Source organism: Abramis brama, assembly GCF_963993115.1.
Source record: "Abramis brama genome assembly, chromosome: 17".
Lineage (NCBI taxonomy): Eukaryota > Metazoa > Chordata > Actinopteri > Cypriniformes > Leuciscidae > Abramis > Abramis brama.
This window is the reverse complement of record NC_139979.1, coordinates 16,456,528-16,479,197: the sequence shown is the minus strand read 5'-3', so window position 1 is coordinate 16,479,197 and position 22,670 is coordinate 16,456,528. Positions and strand designations below refer to the sequence as shown.

General features: G+C 36.4%; 1 protein-coding gene across 7 annotated transcripts; it reads right to left on the bottom strand.

Moving 5' to 3' along the window:
- Window positions 1-1,133: 1,133 nt before the first annotated feature.
- Window positions 1,134-22,341, bottom strand: dtnbp1a (dystrobrevin binding protein 1a). 7 transcript variants are annotated; one of them, XM_084088692.1, is made up of 10 exons: window positions 21,922-22,341; window positions 21,241-21,294; window positions 20,872-20,922; window positions 20,636-20,696; window positions 20,422-20,554; window positions 18,873-19,005; window positions 17,838-17,860; window positions 7,822-7,977; window positions 7,094-7,228; window positions 1,134-1,850 (listed from the first exon to the last, which is right to left on the bottom strand). In XM_084088692.1, exons 1-10 carry the CDS (start codon window positions 21,975-21,977, stop codon window positions 1,561-1,563), a joined length of 1,092 nt encoding a protein of 363 aa, XP_083944818.1. In that variant the 5' UTR covers window positions 21,978-22,341; the 3' UTR covers window positions 1,134-1,560. The 7 variants fall into 7 exon arrangements, with proteins under 7 accessions (XP_083944818.1, XP_083944814.1, XP_083944813.1 ...); XM_084088688.1 differs by having other exon boundaries at window positions 7,094-7,237; window positions 21,922-22,329; XM_084088687.1 differs by having other exon boundaries at window positions 1,134-1,853; window positions 7,094-7,237; window positions 21,922-22,326.
- Window positions 22,342-22,670: the final 329 nt, after the last annotated feature.

Sequence of the window (22,670 nt, the reverse complement as noted above, 5' to 3'; positions counted from 1 at the left end):
TTTGAACATCATATGATGGTAAAAAAATTAAATGTAAAAAAAGAGGAATAAGCATGTACAAAAATATTTTATATATATATATATATATATATATATATATATATATATATATATATATATATATATAAAATGCATGTTAGTGTAGATCATTAAATAATATTACCTGATATAACTTTTAAACTGAATAATGCATTAGTATATGCTGAAATGAACATTAAGATAAATGATTTTAAAGTATTTTTATTGGTAGTTCATGTTGACTAATGTTTTAAAATGTGGTGTTGTATATCTGAATATGTATTTAGAACTAATGTTCAGAAGTTTTGGGTCAGCATTTTTTTTTTTAAGAGATGAATACTTCTTCACCACCTAATTATTCACCAAAGATACATTAAATTAATAAAAAGTGAAAGTAAAGACTTATACATTGTTACAAAAAATTCAAATAAATGCTGTTATTTTGAACTTTCCATTCAACAAAGAATCCTGACCACAATGTTTCCACAAAAATATTAAGAAGCACAGCTGCTTTCAACATTGATAATCGTACTTGAGCAGCAAATTACATACTAGAATGATTTCTGAAGGATCATGTGACACTGAAGACTGGAGTAATGATGCTGAAAATTCAGCTTTGCATCATAGGAATAAATGGTATTATAGAAAACAGTTACTTTAAACTGTAATAATATTTTACAATATTACTTTTTTACTGTATTTTCAAATAAATGCAGCCTTGGCGAGCATAAGAATTTAAATGATTGAATTAAGAATTATAATTAAAAGCAACAACAACAACAAAAAAATCATACAGACCCCAAACTTTTGAACGGCAGAACATCCCTAGTTCTTGGAAACATTTTAAAAGCCATGCAGTCAGACTTTACCTTCCTTTTAAACCCTCATTCTTACTGCAGGTACCGTGCTAATTCAGTGTTTTTCCACAGAGGTAACAGGGTTTCAGAGCAACAGCTTGCTGTACAGGGAGCTGTAAATTTTGCAACCACAGATGGTCCAAATTTTTACAGCTATTTTTATACCGGAGACTGCGAAATTTTTGGTGGAAGATTTTTTTTTCAATCACTATGATTTGAAATATCAGTCCTTCACTGAGAATGTCCGTGAGGCTCATCTTATTTCAAGGTATATTTTATTTATACAGAGTCTTTCAATCGGCTCAAAAATGAGCTCTGCATTACAAATTCATGCAACATACATCAGTGATATTAGCAGGAACACTGTAAAATGTTTATTAATTTCTATATAATTCTGATGCAGCAGGTAATATGAAGAATTGTATCATACATTGTGTTGATTTATTTGTTTTGGGAAAGAATAAAGCAAAAATCACAGTGCTAACAGTCTGAAAAGAGCTGCTCTCAAGGCTGAGCACAAACAGCGTTCAACAAGGCTCCAAAACCTTCATCTCAAAGTGTCGCATTAAGCCATGAAGAAACATCTGGCTGGACATCAGCACTCCTTCTGTCTGGGCACTGATGTAAAACAGGTTTTCATGTCCAGAGACCAACTTGAGCGAGTGCGTTTCCCCCTGCATGGCCACTAGGGGGCCTGCGTGTCGCTGTCGTCTGAGCTTTTGAGAGGCTCTGTTTCTGGGAGGGCCATGAGGGCTGTGTCAGCATGTACCTCCTCTTCATCTGACTGGACCAGTGGGGAGTCTCCGCTGCAGCTTTCCTCGCTGCCATCCTCTTCATCCGGACCCTCGGTCACACCGCTGATGGTGTCGGTGCAGGAGGAAGAGATGGAGGACACGGTCTGCCGCAGCTCTGTCTGTGAGGGCACCTTCAGGCTGATGTCTGATGGGGATGAGCCAGGTTCCAGAGCTGGGCCTTCTGCTGAACAAGGTGAAAATATGTCACAACATCTATTTCAGAATATGAATTAGCCTTAAAGTGCAGTCACAACCCTGAATACTTCCATGCCATGAAAGTCTCACGTGTTCACAGTCATTCCAGCACTCAGACAAAATCTGCACTTTCTTTTTGCATTGTCTGCTCTGAACTAGAGGGAATATCTTCAGTGTTTTGCGCAATGGCTTTAAATAAGGTAAAACTTGAGGACAGCTGAAAACTACTATATTTTTCATTTCCATTTTTAAATGGGACACTCATTGGATATATATGATTGCACATTTATAATTAGATTTTCTTCACTGTCTTCTATAATGCTCACTTAAAAGATCATCTTTAAAAATATTAATAATCAATAATGCTGTTAAATGTAATATTTAGCCAATCTCAAAATGAATATCTGTTTTGTACTGTACATTATAATGCTGTGATGCTTAAATTCACTTGTATCATTTAAAAAGTTGTTTTAGTTTTTAGTGTTTTATATTTCATTTATTTGGTGTATTTCTAATCATGCATGTTGTATATGCATCACATCCTGAGAAAAATGGACTCTTCCTCATGTCGTTCCAAACTCATAAGACTTTGGTTAATAAAAATAAAAAAAGATATTTTTAATGAAACCTGTGAGGTTTCTGTCCCTACACTGGAAGTGACCAAAACTTTAAAGATTCAAAAAGGTTCTGAAGGTGCACGCACTAGCTTCCAAGTTTGCCATATGTGATACTAGACACAATCAAGTGATCATATCTATTCACGACTTGATTAAAGATTCATATGGATTTGTTTTACGGCATCTTTATAAGATTTTTGGATCTTATCTGGACTTTGAATGCAATAAATAGAACATTTTAATACATTCTCTGATTATATACCTGCACAAACAACACAGCTCTGCATAACCACTGTCCTATTTTACCCATGTACATAACTGTATTTAAATAACATAAATACAATTATTACTTACTGTATTAAAGTACACTCTCAAAAAACAATGTTATTTCTTAACACATTTTCGGAGTCATTTTGTGTTAAATGTGTTTACACAACAAACAAAAAAAATGCAAATGTGTCCAACACAATATGTGTTAATTATCATCCAATCACACTGCTGCTTTGTTTAACTTTGTGAGCTGTTATTCTTCTCATGAGCAAGTTTCATCATAGTTGGATATCTGCATGGAGGAAAGAAAAATTCTGTATTTGGCATTAAGAGGCTTTCAAAAATGTCTTTTGTGATCACTTGTAGATGGTCAAGGCGGATTTTACACATATACACGGCAGTGGTGGAAAGTAACAAATAATTTTTACTTTGTTAATGTACTTAAAGTCCCCCTGTGGTGAAAATCAAGTTTTTAATGTTTTTATGTCTATGTAGTGTTTTTAATATGCTTTAAGACAAACCATGTGCAACTAAGAGGCATACAGGCTAATAGAGCAATTTTACAAATTTAAATCAAGGTCTGGTGTGCTGTTAACTAAGCCAAAGGAAATTAATGTCTGCTTTCAAGAATTCTATAAGTATCTTTTCACTTCAAAATGTAATGTGCCTGACTCAGATATTACTGACTTTCTTGATACTATTGACATTCCAAAGTTTAATGAGGCTGCCAGAGAGGAGCTGGATAAAGAGTTCACTTTGGATGAAATTTTGAAGGCTATCAAGTCCCTTTCAAACGGTAAGGCCCCAGGGCCTGATGGGTTCTGTATTGAATTCTATAAAGCTCATGCAGACATAATTGCCCCACTACTGCTTAGAATGATAAATCATTCTTTTAAAAATAAACTGTTCCCTAATTCTCTCTACGGGGCGAACATTTGTTTATTATTGAAAAAAGAAAGACATGACACAGATCCTTCCAGTAATAGACCATTGAGCTTGCTTAATTGTGACCAGAAGATTGTTGCCAAAGTCTTTTTTTTGCCAAACCCCTTCATTAATTCATGTAATTATGTATAGTGTAGGCTCTCAGCAGTCTAGGGCAGCCATTATTTCACTTGATGCAGAGAAGGCCTTTGATCAGATCGAGTGGCGATATCTATATTCAGTGCTAGATAAGTTTGGGTTTGGTAAAAAATTTCGTACATATATTGAGATGCTTTATGCAAACCCAAAATCAGTAATACTTACCAGGGACTATGTCACTCTTTATCGTGGGACAAGACAGGGCTGTTGCCTTAGTCCCTTATTATTTAATGTGGCTCTGGAGCCACTGGCTATAAGTATTCAGCACCATTCTTCTATTAGTGGCATTACAATTGGGTCTGTAGAGACCAGACTCTCTTTATATGCGGATGATTTGCTTTTATTTTTAAAAGACGCCATTAATTCTTTATCCCCTTTAATGGATTTAATAAACCATTTTGGTTCTTTTTCCAGGTATTCAATTAACTGGAATAAAAGCATCTTTGTTCCTCTTGGCAGTCATTTTCCTAATAATTTTTTTTTATTTTTTATTTGGGATCATTTTACTTATTTACGACTGGTTATTTCCTAAGCTTAACTTTATGGCTGCAATAAAAAGCCTTAAATCTACCATTGGAAAATTCAGGGTTTTCCACCATCGTTAATTGGCCGCATTAATGCTATAAAAATGGTGGCCCTTCCAAAGTTTTTATATTTGTTTCAGATTTTACCCATCCATCTTACAAAATCTTTTTTTTAAAATCTAGATTCGATCATTTTCTCTTTTATTTGGGGTTTTAAGGCACATCGTATCTCTAAGGCACACTTAGAGAAATCTAAAGAGCTGGGCGGGTTGGTAATGCCATCTTTTCAACACTGTTATTGGGCCGTGAACGTAAGGGCTTTGATGTATTGGAATTATGAATTGCCATATTCTTATGAGAGTGTAGTGGATTATCCTAGCTGGATTTACATGGAATCTCATTCTGTAAACTAGAGTTCTCTCCCGGCTTTACAATTAGCCAATTTGAATGTTACTTTAAAGAGCATTACTAAAAACATTTGTAGTGCATAGTTCTTTAAGGATATTGAAACACATTAAGACATTTCCTGGTATCATGCAGCCTTCCCTTTATTCTCCCATTAGTGAGAATCATAATTTTATACCCGCTTTGAGTGATATAATCTTCCAAATGTGGAATAATAAGGGTCTTTCTACTTTTAACGAGCTGTACACAAACGGTCACCTTTCTTCTTTTGATCACCTTTTTAGTAGATTTGATCTTTCTCACTCTCGTTTTTTTCGTTATTTGCAGATTCGGCTGTTCGGCATTATGCTCAGCAGGCTTTCTCTGACTATAGGATTCAGCAGGAAGAGCATTGTTTCTATGACCTGGTGTGACAAGTACCAGATTCCAGGCATATGGTTTCCCAATTTGTCTCCCTGTTCTCTTCGCAGTTGAATACATCTTCTTATTATCTTAGGGTAGCCTGGGAAAAAGAGGCTGGTATCAATATATTTGTCAACCTCTGGTCTGAAGTCTTGAAGAGAATACATAGCTGTTCCATCAATGGAAGACTCCAATTAATTCAGTTTAAAATTGTACACAGACTGCACTATTCTAAATCCAAACTTCACAAGATCTACCCAGCTGTGTCTACAATTTGTGACCGATGTCAGGGTGCAGAGGGAACTTTATCTCATTCTTTTTGGTTCTGCCTGAAACTCTAGAGTCACTAGCAAGATATTTTTTCTTGGTCTTCAGCGGCATATGATCAAACTTTCCCTCCTGAATTGGAACTGGCCATCTTTGGCTATTCGGACACTGTTATTTTTTGCAGCTGGCATTAATGCAGGGAATGGTTGTGGCCAAGAGAATTATATCAAGGGATTGGAAAGCCACTGCTCCCCCATGTTTTCAGAGATGGCTTGCTGAGATGGTCTGTCTTAAATCTTGAAAAAACAGGGTTTATTGAAGCAAAGTCTCATATTAATTTTCCCAAATTCTGTGGGGGGGGGGGTATGTTTGTTTATGTTTGTTAACTTTTGTTGTTCTTATAAAACTAATAAAAATAATATTGAGAGATAAGACAAACCATGTGCAAATTCATAAGTCATCATCATTGCTGAGTATTTTTCTCCTTAAAACTGTGGTGAACCAAAGACAGTCTCAAAAACGCAGTGGTGTTTCTGACGTCACAAGCTACATTATAACAGCCAACGCTGCACAATTTCGGTGGAGGGAACTCATTTGAACAAGCTTTATGGTTTCTTTTGTTAGATTTATTGTGAGTGAAATAGCTTCTAATTAATCAATGACACGCTGTCGCCATGCCGTGATTCACATGAGGGAATTTCACGGTGCCGTTTACCGCATCATCTCTCTCTGTCACAAATGAACTGAGCTCACAGTGCCATGTACTGTGCAAAATGAGCAAAGAAGTTAACATTATCTCTGACGCTTACGTTTTTCTTGGCATTCTAGCTAACATTAGCTTTCTATTCTATATTTGTCATGTTTATAAATAACAAATGTGTCTCTGTTTGCACCCTTGCAGCTTTGAATGGTAGAAGTCCCTAAAGCACCTGTGGCAGTTATTGACAGTGACAGGCAGATACACGAGAGGCTTCATCTCACCGACCCTCACACTTGTACTGTATGTTATGCACTTGAACAAATATGTAAATAAAAATGATTAATGTTTAAGATGCTGTCAAATAAAAAAATTTTTAATTCAAAGTACAAACTTAATTAACCGTTAACTCTTCAAGAACACTTTCAATCAAACAGCATTGTTAATGATTAAATTACTATAATTTAATTGTTCACTTTTTTGAATTTTGCATATTTTTGAAATTTGATTTATGTAAATGCAGGGTTAATAAATTCTATAAACTACATGTTTTTATTGCATGCAAGATTTGTTCAAATGGATCAAAAATAACATTTGACAAATTGTCTAACTATAACAGATTTAAAGATTTCAACATACTTTCCGTGTAAAGAGGAATAACACATTGGTTGACTTAAAAGTAACACAAAATGTGTTGTCCTTATCTAGACACAAAAGTGTGTTAAGAAACAACACCGGTGTATTGAAATTTCCAATGCTGCTACAAATTCATTGTGTGAGTGAGCACACTTGGCCAATAAAACTGATTCTGTTTCTGATTCTGAATTCGTCACAGTAGTTCTTTGTTTTGTGTTTTTGGTTCTTGGTACTTTGGTGCTTACAGAAAAAGTGCAAAGTGCATAGGCACCAAAATAAATTTTTAAAGAAACAAATGAAATCAGGTTACATTAACAGCACAACCGACCTGTGTCAGGAGAGAGAGCGCTGTTCTCTTCACCTACGGAGCTGAGGAAGACATCGAGGGCCTCATGGTCGGACACATCTGTGAGATCCATTTGTTCCAAAAGATCAACATTCACCTCCATTGAGGACATACTGCCTAATGGATCTGCCCCAGAAGATGAAAGAAAAAAAAACACAATTACTTCTTTAACTTTGTGAATCCTAACACCAAACCATCTGATCGCTTTAAAACCTACAGAACAGCAGATATAGTTCAGGAATATACAAGCAAAATTCACAATATAATTAATATATTGACATGGATGGAAGAGGCTGGGAAAAAGAAGATGTCCTGAAGAACGGGGGATGCATGGGAAAGCATACCTCACACATCAGGGCAGCATTTAAGGCAGGAGAGAGGAAAGAGAAGACCATCAACATCCTTGCATAAGCTCTTTAACCTCCCATTTAACACAGTAACAGTATGTTTAAATATTCATAAAAGGAAGGACAGAGCCGTGAGTAGCACATCATATAGAGCGGCTGTGATTCAAACTATTTTGCTGCTATTTTCTGAAGGTTACTATGAAAAAGAGAACCCACTAAACCCACTGTCCCACTAAATGCACATTGCATTTCATGAGGAGAGTAAATATGAATAGTAAAAGTGTTGTTGAGAGCATAACAAATCAATTTCAGGCATTTGAACAAGTATGTGCACAAGTGATCCTTATAAAATAGGTAACTGACCTCTCCTATCCGTGATCTGGAGGTATCCTGTGGAGAGGTACTGCTCCATGTCTTGCTGAAATGCCTCTTCAAAGTACTTCTGTCGCTCCTTTAGCTTGACCTGCTGCGCATGCTCCATCTCCAGCACTTTCTGGGCATGTTCTGTATCGAGCTCCGCTAAAGAGAGACATAAAAATCCAAGTAGGTTACAAAATGCCAGAGAGAAGAAAGAGAGATGGGGGATGGAAGCATAAAATGAACTGGAAAGGGAAGTGGATTCACCCTCAGAGAATCATTGTAGTAACACAACACTTGAGCACACATAAAGCAATTACACTTATTTTCACTACATATAGATTCAGTTTGTGTTCATCTCAACAAGTTTAGTAGGAACGCATTAATCTGAATGGCCACTGCCTACTGATGCTACAGCTGTGTCAAGTTAATCCACAATTGTGGATAAAGTATAACAATCTTCTACAGTAAGTATCTGATCTGTAATATATTTTTCATAATTCTCAACATGTTATCAACATTCTAAAAACTACTGTTCAAAAGAAAGATGCCTCTTATGTTCACCAAGGCTGCATTTATTTAATAGAAAATGCATGCTTTTTCCAAAAATATTTGCAAATTTGCTAACGCAAACCTCTGAGATCTTCAACTCTGTACATTTTCAAACATGTTTTCTACAGCCCAACAATGAAGAAAATCCTACACAAATGTCTTTCCAGCATGCTAGCTTACCACAGCGTGTTATGATCTTCTAGTAGGGGTGGCAACGCTTCTTTTTTGTACGCGGCACGAGAGTGGGTGCGCTTATTGCGAGTGATACAAGATGTGCACTGAAATACTTTATCTTTCACAGGAAGTGCATAGTCTTCTCTAAAAAGCAGGAAGTCTGCCTATGCTATTTGAATGTCGCCGTCTGTGGTGTTTATAGGTGTGATGTATGCATAGATACGGTACAAACATCCTGTCAAAGCTTATGGTGTCACAGTCTAAAAAAATGATGAAAAGAATGAAACGTTTATTTGACCTCCAAAAACTTGATATTATGCAAAATAATTCCCTTAAAACTCCCTAAACACTAAGTATTTCAAGACATGGTCACTAATCGCCCTCTGTGCTGGAAAAACCTTTAATGCATGCAAGTATGCATACACAGCAACATCAAATATAGAGCAGACTTTGTCTACCGTTATCCTGTGTATTGTCAGGAAAATGAGTCCATTGACAAAGCTGTGAAGTGCACCTCTGTTATTAGGATGTGGTGTTAACTACAGTCCTGTCACATATTGTTTTTCAACAGACACGCTGGTTGAGCAGTGTTAAATAAAAGTGCTAGGCTGAATCTAAGCATGTTCACTAGGAAACCATTGTTGCCCATTTCAGCACAACATTAGCCTTGCAAAAGTGGGCTATGTAAATGAAGATGATGCAAGCACATTAAAATAAACTGAATATGTATGCATGTATTTTCATGACATTAGTTTAGCAATGATATCTGGTTGACAGCCTCCTCTGATGCCGCCTGCGCTACTAACCTGCTTCAGCCCCTCACGCTTGTCAAATCAATATTTCACAGCAGAATCATTATTATCCCATCTCTTTACAGTTATTAAACTACCTGTTTACTACTATGCCAATTAAATGTTAATATAAAAACTGGTATGAAGGTAAATGGCAAATAACATTTTGTTTCTCGTTCAACATCAACATTTTAGGTTAAAATCTATATGCAAGGGAATATTTCTAACCATTTCCTTTAATTTACACTACCATTCAAAAGATTGGGTCAGTAAGTTGTTTTTTGTTCGTTTGTTTTTGAAAGAAGTCTCTTATGGTCACGAGGGCTGCATTTATTCAATCATAAATACAGTAAGAACAATATTATTGTGAAACATTCCTACAACTTAAAATGACTGTTAAAATATTTTTTTTTATTTTTTTTCTGTTTCAGCATCATTACTTCAGTCGTCAGTGTCACATGATTCTTCAGAAATCATTCTACTATGCTGATTTGCTGCTCAAGAAACATTAATTATTGTAACATTTATACAAATGTTGAAAACCGTTGTGCAGCTTCATATTTTTGTGGAAACCATGATACATTTTTTTTCAGGACTCTTTGTTGAATAGACAGTTCAAAAGAACAGCATTTATTTGACATAGAAGTCTTTTGTAACATTAAAAATGTCTTTACTGTCACTTTTGACCAATTTAATGCATCCTTTGTAAATAAAAGTATTAATTTCTTCAGGACACTGCTTTAAGTTACCATTACTGTATCAGGAAACACAGACATGCAAAATATAGCAAATATATACATATACTGACTATCCAACATGTAGCCTTCCATAGACAAGTCTAAATTTGTGACATCAACCTTATTTAATGGCTGTTCTCTTTTTAAATGAAATATATGCAAGCTTTTAATGGGGAGGCTAATTCTTGAAGAATTAGAAGGAACATGCAATGGCGCAGGTTCAATACATTTTACTTACAAACATGAAATTTCCAAGAGGTCAAGGTTTGGCTTCTTAGCTCCTGCTGGTAGATGCCATCTGGCTGCAAAAAGCATCTTTCTCCTTTGACGGCCATTCAAAATCAGCTCCATATTCGGACTGATAAGAACCTCACAAACATATATATTCCTAATTTTTATTTATTAATTACAGTAGATTAGTGTTGCACGATGTACCGATACTTCAAAAGTATCGCGATACTCGAAAATTAAAAATGTCACGATACCTAAATTTATCAGTATCGATACTAAAAAAAAAAAAAAAAACGCCTCCCTATGGACGTCTGTGTTTTTTTCCTAACGCACGCAGCAAAGAACCTGCCGCTGTCAGACAAAACAATACAGCGAGATGGCTGCATGTGCGAGCACAAGTGGTCCACGACTCGTAGAAAAAGATGACGCGAGGAGTGACATATGGAAGTACGTTGCCTACCTTGCTCTGTTGCACGGTGCACCGAAACTTCAAAAGTAAACCGGAAATTAAAAACGCCACTATTCCTTAATTTATTAGTATCGATACTTCTAAGAATGACCGCGTTCCAGATGGCCGGCGACACACTGGCTGCGTGTCGTGTCCGTTTTTATTTCGGCTCCCATGTTAACTGCCTGCGTGACACACGCGTCTGGGCGCAGCTCGAGACGCGCGGAAAACGCGGGCATGCTAGAAATAGAACCGACGCCTATTTTTCACGCGACACGCACGCGGTGTTGGAAGCGTTTCCAGGCAAAATAGAATAGGAAAAGATGTTTCTATGTCATTTTGACACGAATACATATTAATCAATGACATTTTGATGTTTGAAAGTTTTGACAAATACAATATAAAATGTAATTTAAAAAAATATTATTGATTTTCAAATATTGCACCTCTCAATACAGAACGAATTATTCTGTAGCCTATTTTGCCGTCAACACTGCCGACGTTGTCTTTGCTGCTATATATTTAACATGATGTATAGGCCTTCCACAACTCTCTCCCCACGTCAAATAGCCTATATCACCAATGAGGCTTATCATACCAATATTAAACATTGTTTAATATAATCGCTGTTCATATTTTTATTCAAAGTTCAGAATCAAGATAAAGCTCTTATGTTTCCTATGATAAATGAGATAATGCTGCTAAATTTATATATTTTTTTACCTTGAATGTCATTGCTCTAATTTATTTTTTATATTTTTATATTTCATATTTTGTTCAAATGTTTAATATATCTGCTGTTCATATGTTCATTTATTAGTGTGTTATATGATTAGAATGTTGTCCCGGTTTTAAAATAAAGCACAGCAATGATATTTGAGAGTGTTTCTCCCTTTTCAGGAAAAGTATCGAAAAAGTATCGAAATCGCAATACTTGACTTGGTATCGGTATCGAAACAATAATTTTGGTATCGTGACAACACTACAGTAGATGCCACCTTTCCTAACTTATTTGAAGGGCTCTAAAGGCATGAAATGGATTTATATTTGTCCCTATCTGCAGCCTTTGACGTCACAGATCAGAAGAGCTGCAAGTGAGGGGATTGGGTTTGTTCTTAATACCCCATGAATAGTGACTTTTTTCTACTTAACACATCTGAGGTTCAGGTGATTGTCAAAAAAAAAAACAAAAAAAAAACTGAGAGCAGAACGCAGCGCCCATGAGCTGCCATAGTACTGGTGGGGTAAGGGGTGGATTGTCCTACGCAATCTGAGCAAGTGCCATTAAGATGAATGGCAATGCTAACGGACAGCTTCCTCCCTTGAAAGATTGCATGTCCACGGGAACTAAATCATGGATACAGAATGAAAGCACTAAATCTGCAGAGTTAAGCTGTGCCTTTCTTCACATTTTCCGTTACGTACGTGTGACAGCTAATGATAGCTGACGGCACAGGGTGAGCCCGAGGCTCTCTGATCACACTTGTCACATCCTCCACACACATTCCTCAGAAATGAGGGAAACATGTTAAAGTCACCATGAAATCAAAATGAACAAATCAAAATTTTTATGGAATATTATTATGAATGATTTATCCATGCACTTTTTTTTTTAATTCATGTGTCCCCGTAATAATTAAATCAAAATAACTTCCCCTCCCTCTTGCAACGACAACTCTTCTCTGATGATGTTTACTGCTGTGAGGGCAGGACAACCTGTCACTCACATGAGATTGACCAATAGCAAACCACAACCATCAAATACATTCCCCATGGACAAAATCAAGTTCAGCCCTACATTTTTTTTGTTCGAAAAGACGTTTCACTCGGATGTACGTCACAAAAGGAAAAAAATTAATAATAATAAATCGCAACTTCCATTTCATACCCACTTTAAGAACCTTTGTGAGGGCAAATGGACAGAACCACGGCTACGACTTCGACAACACAGTTTCATGGTCTGCTCACTGTGAATATGGCTAGATTACACTGATGACAATTATCATTAAAACCATCAATCTTCTAGGAAAATGCAGCAGAAGAAATGCGGTGCTAATCAGTGGAGCATCTGGCAGCGGATGGTGATGCAGGTTCAGCCCATGAGCCAGACAGGTTAATGACTCATTCTAATGAGCTGACCTGCCTCCGCACACAGAACCGAACCCCAGAATCCAGCAACAGAAAAGGGAGACAGAGGAATGTATGAACACAGTCTTCTTTCAAAACATGGGTGGTTCAAGATCACTACTCTGCCCAACAACCACAGTCAATTAGGATAGACAATGAATTATATATAGTCTCTGGTTTGTGTCAGTAGAACCTTTGCTGGTAACATTATTTTACAGTGTCCTTGTTACACATTACATGCAGTAATAACAGTAAATTATGCATAATTACAAGCAACTGACCCTAAATCAACCACTATTTCTAACCCTACCCTATAGTAAGTACATGTTGTTACTTGATATTACTCAGTACGTAAATGTATAATTACACTGTAACAAGAACACCTTAAAGGGGTGGTTGATTATGATTTCACTTTTCTAACTTTAGTTAGTGTGTAATGTTATGTTTGAGCATAAACAACATCTGCAAAGTTACAATGCTCGAAGTTCAAAGCAAAGGGAGATATTTGCTTTTAAAGAAATTGCTTTTTAAGGACTACAACAAACGGCTGGTAGGGACTACACGACATTCCTCCCGGGTTAGTGACATCACCAACCCTAGAATTTACATAAACCCCGTCCCTGAACAGGATTTATAGATTATCAAGACAGAATATGCTAATCACTGATTAGAAGATAACTACACATCAGCTACATAAATTCATCAACTAACCATTCAGAGATGTCCTGTTGCATTCTACATGTTGTCACTTCTTCTTGAGTCTCTCCATCATTGACTCCGTTGACATCATTGACTCCGGTTTGAACATAAAAGGCTAAAAGTTTTTGAAATTTTCAATGCATGTCTGTGTGAGGTAATCAAAGCTTCAAAGAAGGAGCTGTTGAAGCTCCGCCCTCTCTGCCAACGCAGAGCAAAAATATCTGTGGGGTATTCTGTGCTAAAAATTCACATACACACTCTTGGGACATCAAAGACACATCTTACATCTTGTAAAAAGGGCATTATACCACCCCTTTAAAATAAAGAGTAGCCCCTTTGCTTAGGTTTTTTCAAACCTAAATGTTCTAGCAACTTTATGTTAGAAAACATCCAACTCGCACAAATCACAAACTATACAACCTTTGAAAATAGGCCTACTTTGCTCCGGGATGTTCTTTGTCTCCACATTGTGCATTAAAATTATTTAATGCACAGCTAGCAGCAGCTAGATTATCCCATACTAAATGCAAGAAATGGAGGCAAGGAACCACCCGACGCGAAGTGGAGGGTGGTTGCCTCCGCAAAGTGCATTAAAATTGTTTAATGCATGGCTAGCCCGCTTATAGACCTTATGCGCCAGAGAAACAAGGGCGCAGCCATCTTTAGAATATTGTCTTTGAACTTCCGTTTTTGCGGTCGCTCTGTATATTTCTATGGCATTGCTGTCCAGGAGTAATTAGCTTTTTAAGTGGATTTACTTAATGTAAAGTTAACGAAAGTTATCATGAGGACTGTAATGTTTAAACATGACTTAACAAATGTCAGTCGACCGGGAAGATTTTAAAACGAGCCGTTCATTAATAAACATGCAAAATCGCTGTGAAAATACAGACCGGAAGTCAAAAGACAACGAGCGCAGCGCTGTAAAGGGGCGGGGCTACATAAGGTCTATACCATGGTCATTTGCCACCATTGACAACTTAAAGCTGTCATTGATGTTTGCAGCGCAATATTTGACCGGAAGGGTAAAATTTATGGTTATTTTCATCAGTTATGGCGCGTTAGATCTAGCATTCTGCCTGCTTAGATATAGTAGTGCGGAAGATTACATTTATTTGAATTAATTGAATTATAGCTTTTTTTTTTATTAATTATCGAGAGAGAGAGAGAGAGAGAGAGAGAGAGAGAGAGAGAGAGAGAGAGAGAGAGAGAGAGAGAGAGAGAGAGAGAGATTCGTACCTGCGTCTGTTCAGCTTCTCTCTCTATTATTAACAAAGCTGTGAGTTTAATTACTTCAAAATAGCGAAGTAACCCCCTCGTTGCTGAGAAATATATGTAGAGATTCAGTAGCTGAGCTATTTTATTACTAAAATCCGCGGGCAGTGTTGATAAGTGTAAAGAGGTATGTTGATAAGGGAAGGAGGAGGCGGGAACCGGCGAACGTTCAAACACTTTAATATATCAAAATAAACAAACAACAAAACGAAAGGAAAAGCACGCACACGCATAAACAAAACATAACATAATGTCATCCATAATGTCGTCCGTCACTCTTATGCTTCAGTAGCTCACCCGTTAAAAATATAACATATTATAATATAATATATAAATTCTCTCTAGTGAATGCTTAATCTCTGAGATAAATTTATGAGATTGTAATACATGCCACCTAGAGGCTGCAGCTCTACAACCCAATGTACAGGTCAAAAATCAACCAACTGGCACAATGGTCTGAGGGCACACAAGTTAAGCAAACAGTACTTTGGCTCTTTAAGACATTGTCATATTACAGCAATGCTCTCAACACATAGAACAGCAGGAATACTAACCCTAATTTCAAGTAAATAACTACAACAACTCCATGGCAAGGATGTCTTTCAAACAGATTTACAGCAACATTTCTAAATTTGATGTATCCAAAGTCTTTTATAAAAAATATAATTCTAAGCACTGCATAGGCTTGCATTATGATGGCTGGTAATGAAAAAGCATACAGACACAAAAGCCACAGTATGTATCCTAATCTGCGCTGAAATTCCATAACTAAAGCCTGCCAAACCCAAAGATGACAAACAATTACTGCAAACCACCAATTCAGATCCCTTGAAATACACCCAGAACTGCAATACATCAGCACATCAAATTAACCTTACAACCATCTACTCAATATTGAATTAAAAAAAGAGTGTCTGGAAACCTACAAGAATCTCTCATGCTGCTGTCCAGAGTTCCCGACGTGGACATTTTGTATTTCTCCTTGAAGAGTGCAGATAAGCTGAAAGCAGGACTGGTAAGCCTGAGACTGCAGTTAAAGTGAGGCTGAAGAACAGCTAAATGAACATCTTATATTCTCCTTTTTATTCCAGAAGCAGCTCCTCTATGGCCAGGAATGCTGAGACATTGCCTGCTCAGGGACACAGAGCTACAGATGCAGCTGGAGTGAGGAGGAAAGCAGGGAACGTACCATTCATATCCTGTTATAGGGGTGAGGGTCTGTAGAAATCTGAGTTTTGTGTAAAATATTTGCCTTCATCGCTTTGCAATCTGGGACTAATCAATCGATCTTATACTTTATACAACACTCAACTGCACTTATGATTAATATTACAATTAGAGAATTAGAGAACATGAATAACGTCAACATTAGTGTGAATAATCATAGTGTGAGTTGCATTTTACACTGCACATACTAGTAAACCACAGCTTCCTTGTCCAGACGGGAAAAATGAATTAATAAAAACATAAAAAATCATTTTAAAACCTAAATAAATAAATAATCAAGTATGAGGTGTGAAGTCTTGAAGTACACTGCCCACACAAACAACGAGCCAATCTCAAGCAACACCACCTACGTACCAAAGGAAGTGTTATAAACAGTCTTTACCACTTTTTCAGTGACAAAGGCATTTGTGGAATCACTAGGATGTAAAATAAATACATTCAAAAACACTCAGATGACCTAAATGTTCTCTAGATAAAGGGCACGGATATGTGAACAATGATAGCCGCCTAAAGGCAATTTCTGTTTAGTACGACATCTCTATCTGATACATGGAGGAGCTGCGATGATGAAAGTGAATGTTATTTTCTCCGGACGGTAGGTATGAACAGATGGAGCAGGCAGCCTCCCTTGGAGGTCAGTGTGGAATTAATGGCATCATAAGACCAAATAAAGACAGCAGCATCCACTCACTAGAGCAGTTTTGCACTCCCTGAGGTTGATTTGTGTCGCCTGGGTAATTACTGTACTACACGGTTATTCTCATTGTTCAGCACTAAATGAGCTTCATGATGTAAATAAAAATGCTAAAATAATATACAAAACGACTAAACTGGGAACTATTTAGTCTGTTTCTATCTTTAAATCACAATTTAAAAACTATTTTATAGTGTCAGTGGTCAATGACTCGTTCCCTTTACTGAACTATTTATTTTCATACAATTCTTTAGTACATATGCTCTCTCTACTTCTTGAATCTGTTTCAGATGTTAAAGAAATTATGATAAAATAATAAGATGATATGCAATATGATATAATTATAATTATATAGTATAGTAGTATAGTATGATTACATAATTATAAGTAACTAATTAAATACAATACCATTCAAAAGCTTGGGCTCGGTAAAAAAATGTCAGTGTTTTTGAAGTCTAGATTTATTAGATCATAGGTCATAAAAAATTAGATCATAAAAAAGTTAGGTCATAACACTAACATTATCAACATTGTCAAATATTATTACAATTTAAAATAACTGCTTTCTATTTTAATATATTTTAAAATTTAATTTATTTCTGTGATGGCAAATGATGATTTTTTTTGCAGCAATTACTCGTCTTCAGTCACATGATACTTTAGAAATCATTCTGATATGCTGATTTGGTGCTTAAATAATTTGATTATTATTAATGTTGACAACAGCCGTGCTATTTAATATTTTGTTATATTATATTTTTTGGAGAAAAAAAACGTAATACATTTCTTTCTATCCATTCTTTGATAAACAGAAATATTATTTGAAATATTTTTGTAACAATGTAAAAATCTTTACTGTCTCGTTAGTATAAATACAATGTAATAATTATAAACTAATATATATATATATATATATATATATATATATATATATATATATATATATATATATATATATATATATATATATATTACATACATATTATAAAATATTGGTAAACATATTTATTAATGTATATTCGTATTAGCTGTGGAGTTAGGAGATGGAGAAAAATTATCATTCTTACCTTTGAAAGACTCAAGCTCTTTCCTAGAAAACAAATAAATAAAAAAGTTACATACACAACAAATACATATAGACCAACTAGAGCACAAGATCTCGCCAGATGTCACATTAAGTCAGCCCCGTTTAAAACAGGCACATATTCCCGAGAAAAAGAGGCTGCATCATTTCATTGGCGCTGACAACTTTTGCATCTGTGTGTTTGTACTAATGAATACCCACACGCAGAAGGAGAAGGGCACTGAGAACTGAGCCCAGCTGCTTTACAACTCACTGGGCAAAGCCAGAGATGTATGATTTAGCTACAGGCTCAAACAGCGAGAGCACACATCATCAAAAATGCCTGCATGATTACACAACACACATACATGCTTGGTAGTGTTTTCATACAGTAAAAGGACAATAGGACGTTCGCGTGTTGTCATTGAAGCTTATTTCTGCGTGTGGTTATTCAGTGCTTCTGTGAAATCTGCAAAACACACTGTGTGAAGTTTCCTTGTGATGATAAACAACCTAAACAGCAGGTGTTACATTGCTTGTTTCACAAACTCTTATTCAATACAGATGCCCTAATATCTTCTCAACATTGCCAGGGTGCAAAATATCGTCAAAATTATAATGTACTGTTCCTTTATTAAGTTAAAGGGGCAAATCCTTGATGGACAGAACCTTCATGTTCTGCACTTATTGTGAGCTGATAAAATGACCATGAAATGCAGCACACAGTGCATGTCCTGATCATAGCATGCCTTCAGAAGAGTCATCTCTGAATGAACAAGTGCTCAAGGGGAAATGTGATGATTCGGGTGGTTGATGCTATGATAACCATGCATTTATGCACCGGTAACTAGTACCACCTAAATCCCATTCTATCTTTCCTACAGAACCCTTGCACAAAGGCTTTCTGACATATACGGCTGGTTATAATTCAGCCAAGGGGACAAAAGACAGCAGAAAGGAAAAGTACTGGCTAAAAGACATAATGGACACATTAAACTGTCAGGGCCTTTATTTAAGAGCAAATAAACGCTGTTTTTACCTTTTCTTCTTCTTGTAGTTTTCCAGCTGCAGGACCTGAAAGTGCTTGTAGCGCTGATGATCACACTGAGCACACAAATCCTCGAGATATAACAGACGACTCTCCATCTCTTCAAAATCAGCCTCCATGTGAGCTGTGCAAAAACATGGAAGACGAAAGAAGTTTATAACATGTTAAAGCAAATATTATGTACAGGAAAAAAAGGAAAAAAAGCCAAAGCCCCTATAACGTGTGCATCCTATCATATTGAATTCATGTGCTACTAGCTAAGGAGTTCTGCAGTGCTGATGTAGAATGCAAGGTATGGTGACATATTGTCATTTCCATTGAGAAAAGTACATTTCATCTGTACATGTATTACATTACAGACTACAAAATGAGCACAAGTGAATGATAATAGAAATATAGGCACTATTTGCTGTCAGTGCGAGTTGACTTCATATAGCTACATAACACCACCAAGTGGCAACACTAAAAAGTGCCTAAAAATCCATGAGAATTTGCAGTTCTCTCTGAATTTGAGCTCTGGATTCTCAGAGGGAACGTGATATGCCTTATCTCATATCTGCTTGCATTAGAAAGATGGTGGAGGAGGTGGTATTTACACTTGGCCACTTCATACTTCTTAATAAAACTGCAAACCAGTGTAACTAGTATAGAAATTCCATTTACACTTGGAAAATCACTGCTTGCATTTCTTGAAACCTTTCAGTTAAACATACAGTACTGTACGTACTTTTTTCTTTGAAATAATAATAATTTTATTAAGCAAGGATGTATTCAAATAAACGAAAGTGACAATAAAGACATTTATAATGTTACTAAAATTGTCTGTTTCAAATAAATGCTGTTCTTTCTATTCATCAAAGAATCCAGCAACTTTAAATTGGCTATTGTGTAGGCAGTCTGCACAATACACTTTGTAAGGGAGCCAAGTCTGAGGATTGAAGCCAATAGGTGCAATGTTATGGCATAAACAACAGCTACTGAGATCAGCAGATGGAGCTCCACAGGAATCACTCTCATTACCACCATGTACCACAGTTACACACAGAGTGGGTAGCATTGTGGGTAGCATTGTGTGTAGACAAACACTCTGCAAAGGCAGTCAAGGTGATCTTATTTCTCTACTATCACAGAAAAAGCTCCATTTAAGCCCACATGAGATGTACAATAAGCACTGATTTCAAAGCTATCATAAAAGCAATCCATATGACTTGTACTTTATTTTAAGATAGCTTAGTTTCTACAAGGATAAAAAAGTGGAAATTTAAGTGATATTTCACTGATAATTCTCCCCTTAACAGCAGCTCATGTTCCAGCTTGGTAAGTCGAGACACATTGTGCCAGCTTGGGATGAAGTATCAATATATGGAAGTACGAATGAGAATCAGAGAGGAAGATTGTCAGTTAATCCAAATGAACTAAAATGACAGTTAAAAGTAATTTTAATAACCTCCTTATCTACCAATACCATAAATATCTAAGTATCCCTGTACGAATACCTCTGATTTGTCACTGATTAAGATTCTTATGTGTGATGTCTCACCGATGCGTGAGGTGATAGTCTCCAGGTCCGAGAGGAAAGCAGGGATCTGCTGCAGTTGTTCCTGCAGCTCCAGCACTGCTCCTCGTCTCTTCTCCCAGTGTGCACACAGCATCACAACCTCTCCGTCCACCATCTGACAGACCACAGGGTTTAGTTACCATGGTTATGGCACCACAAATGAGTCAACTGTACAGAGTTATATGTGTGAACTTACTTCCCCAGCCTTTGCACACTCTTTACCCCGTTTATGAAGGGACACCCAAGTGTCTTCATATCTGGTGAAGAAAAAGCCCAAACATAAAAAAAATAAATAAAAAAAACAGTTATTACTACATTCATCAACTTCAGATATTTATCGAAATACTTCCTTTGATTCCATTGCACTGAAATTTTTGTTGATAACTTGACATCATTGCCATAATGTGTGTACAAAAAAGGAAAGCAACTTACCGACTGAGTAACTCAACTCCAGCAGAATATTCAGGGAGGTGCTCATCTCTTCTGGGAGAATATATGACATAAAATATATATATATTTATGTATATATATATATATATATATAAGCGACATTTAAAAAAAAAATTGGAAGAAAATTGTGCAAGTAAAATGTGCAGAAAGTTTTCTGTGAGTGTTATGTTTAGGGGTAGGGTTGTGGTTAGGGTATAGAAAATATCATTAGCCAGAATAAAACCATTAATTGCGCCTATGGAGAGTCTACATTTAATATAAAAACACGTTGGTTTGTGTGTGTGTGTGTGTGTGTGTGTGTGTGTGTGTGTCTGAAATAAAAACAAAACAACAAACAAGACAGCACATTACCTTTGTTTTTTCTTTACTTTCACCTCCTTGGATTTGTCACTTAGGGTCTTGATTCTGAGAAGTTTTGAAATATGACACTGTAAAAATCCTAAAATCCAAATAATATGCCTAGTTATAAAACTACAGTATTTTATTGTTTGGTTACGTTTATATGTTTTGGATTATTGTCGTTATATAAAACATGCACCAGTGTCACTTGGAAATATTTAAATTTTATTAAACAAGTTTTATTTGAGAAAATGTAATAAAAGGGAGTGATGTTGTTTCGCCCATCACATGACAGTCAGCTGGAAGTTATTAGTGCAATTCCAGATTGTAGTTGTTAGCATCCGGCTAACTTGACAGCATTGAACATCTCGTGTCCCTCATCCCACAAATATTAAATTATTAAATACATTTTCTTTCTTTTAATACCCAACAGCTTTTGTTTTGTGAATATTAAGACAAAAAAAACAACACTCTTGGCTGTAAGTGAGATTATTAGCAGGCTAATTAGCTAGCGTCCACTTCTCGGCTCTGCTGAATAGCGGACACTCTCGTCAAGAAGCCAAAGCAGAAGTTAGGTCAATATTATGCAATATCAGGTTAGAGTTCAGGTTCTAAAGGTCATATAATTTTGCTATCTCAACACCTTATTAAGACTCTGGATAGTAAAAAAGCAGTGAGGCAGCTCATACGTACCCTGATGTGAAGTCCTGCTGCACCGTTTGCAGTCTCTCTCTGAAATTCTCAAACATGTCCTTGAGCTGCTTTAATTCCTCTACACAGGCTTGACATTTAGGTTAGATCTGTGTGTGCTTACAGTCATTCACGAGGGCTTCAGTCATCCTATGACATAGGGCAATATCCTAATGTCCCGTTGTGGGCTTTGCTCCGTCGGACAATGTATGCAGGACTACAGTAAGTTAGCTGGATTCATCCAGCCAGGGTTTATCGCAATAATCAACAATAGATCTGGATCACTGTATTATTAACATAACATTTAATTTTTACCCAAAGTAAGAAAATGTGATTCAGCGTCGTCTGTCAGATAGCTGTAGCCACTAACGTAAGTCCTTCCTGTACTAGTTAAACACACGCCCCCTTACTGAGAGTGAAAGTGACAAAAGGAAAGGTTGTTGTTCAGCAATTCTCTGATTCATATTAGCTATTCGGTTCATTCGTGCGGTTCGTTTCAATGAACCGATTCAGATAACATATCACCAGTTCCCATAAGAATGTATGGCCTGGTTTCACAGACAGGGCTTAGGTTAAGCCAGGGTTAGGCCTTACTCAATGTGGGCATTTAATTAGCTTTTATAAACGTGCCTTAGAAAACATAATAGGCTATATCAGGTCAAGTTACTTAAAGGGGTGGTATAATGCCCTTTTCACAAGATGTAAAATAAATCTCTGATGTCCCCAGAGTGTGTATGTGAAATTTCAGCTCA

What these genes read in the sequence shown, in the direction of transcription:
- dtnbp1a (XM_084088687.1), bottom strand. Translation starts at nt 21,977, where the DNA reads ATGTTTGAGAATTTCAGAGAGAGACTGCAAACGGTGCAGCAGGACTTC. An exon ending in AAAGTAAAGAAAAAACAAAG is followed by an intron (nt 20,923 to 21,240) that starts GTAATGTGCTGT and finishes ATATTCTCCCAG; the next exon opens with AAGAGATGAGCACCTCCCTG. An exon ending in GACTATCACCTCACGCATCG is followed by an intron (nt 19,006 to 20,421) that starts GTGAGACATCAC and finishes GTTTTTGCACAG; the next exon opens with CTCACATGGAGGCTGATTTT.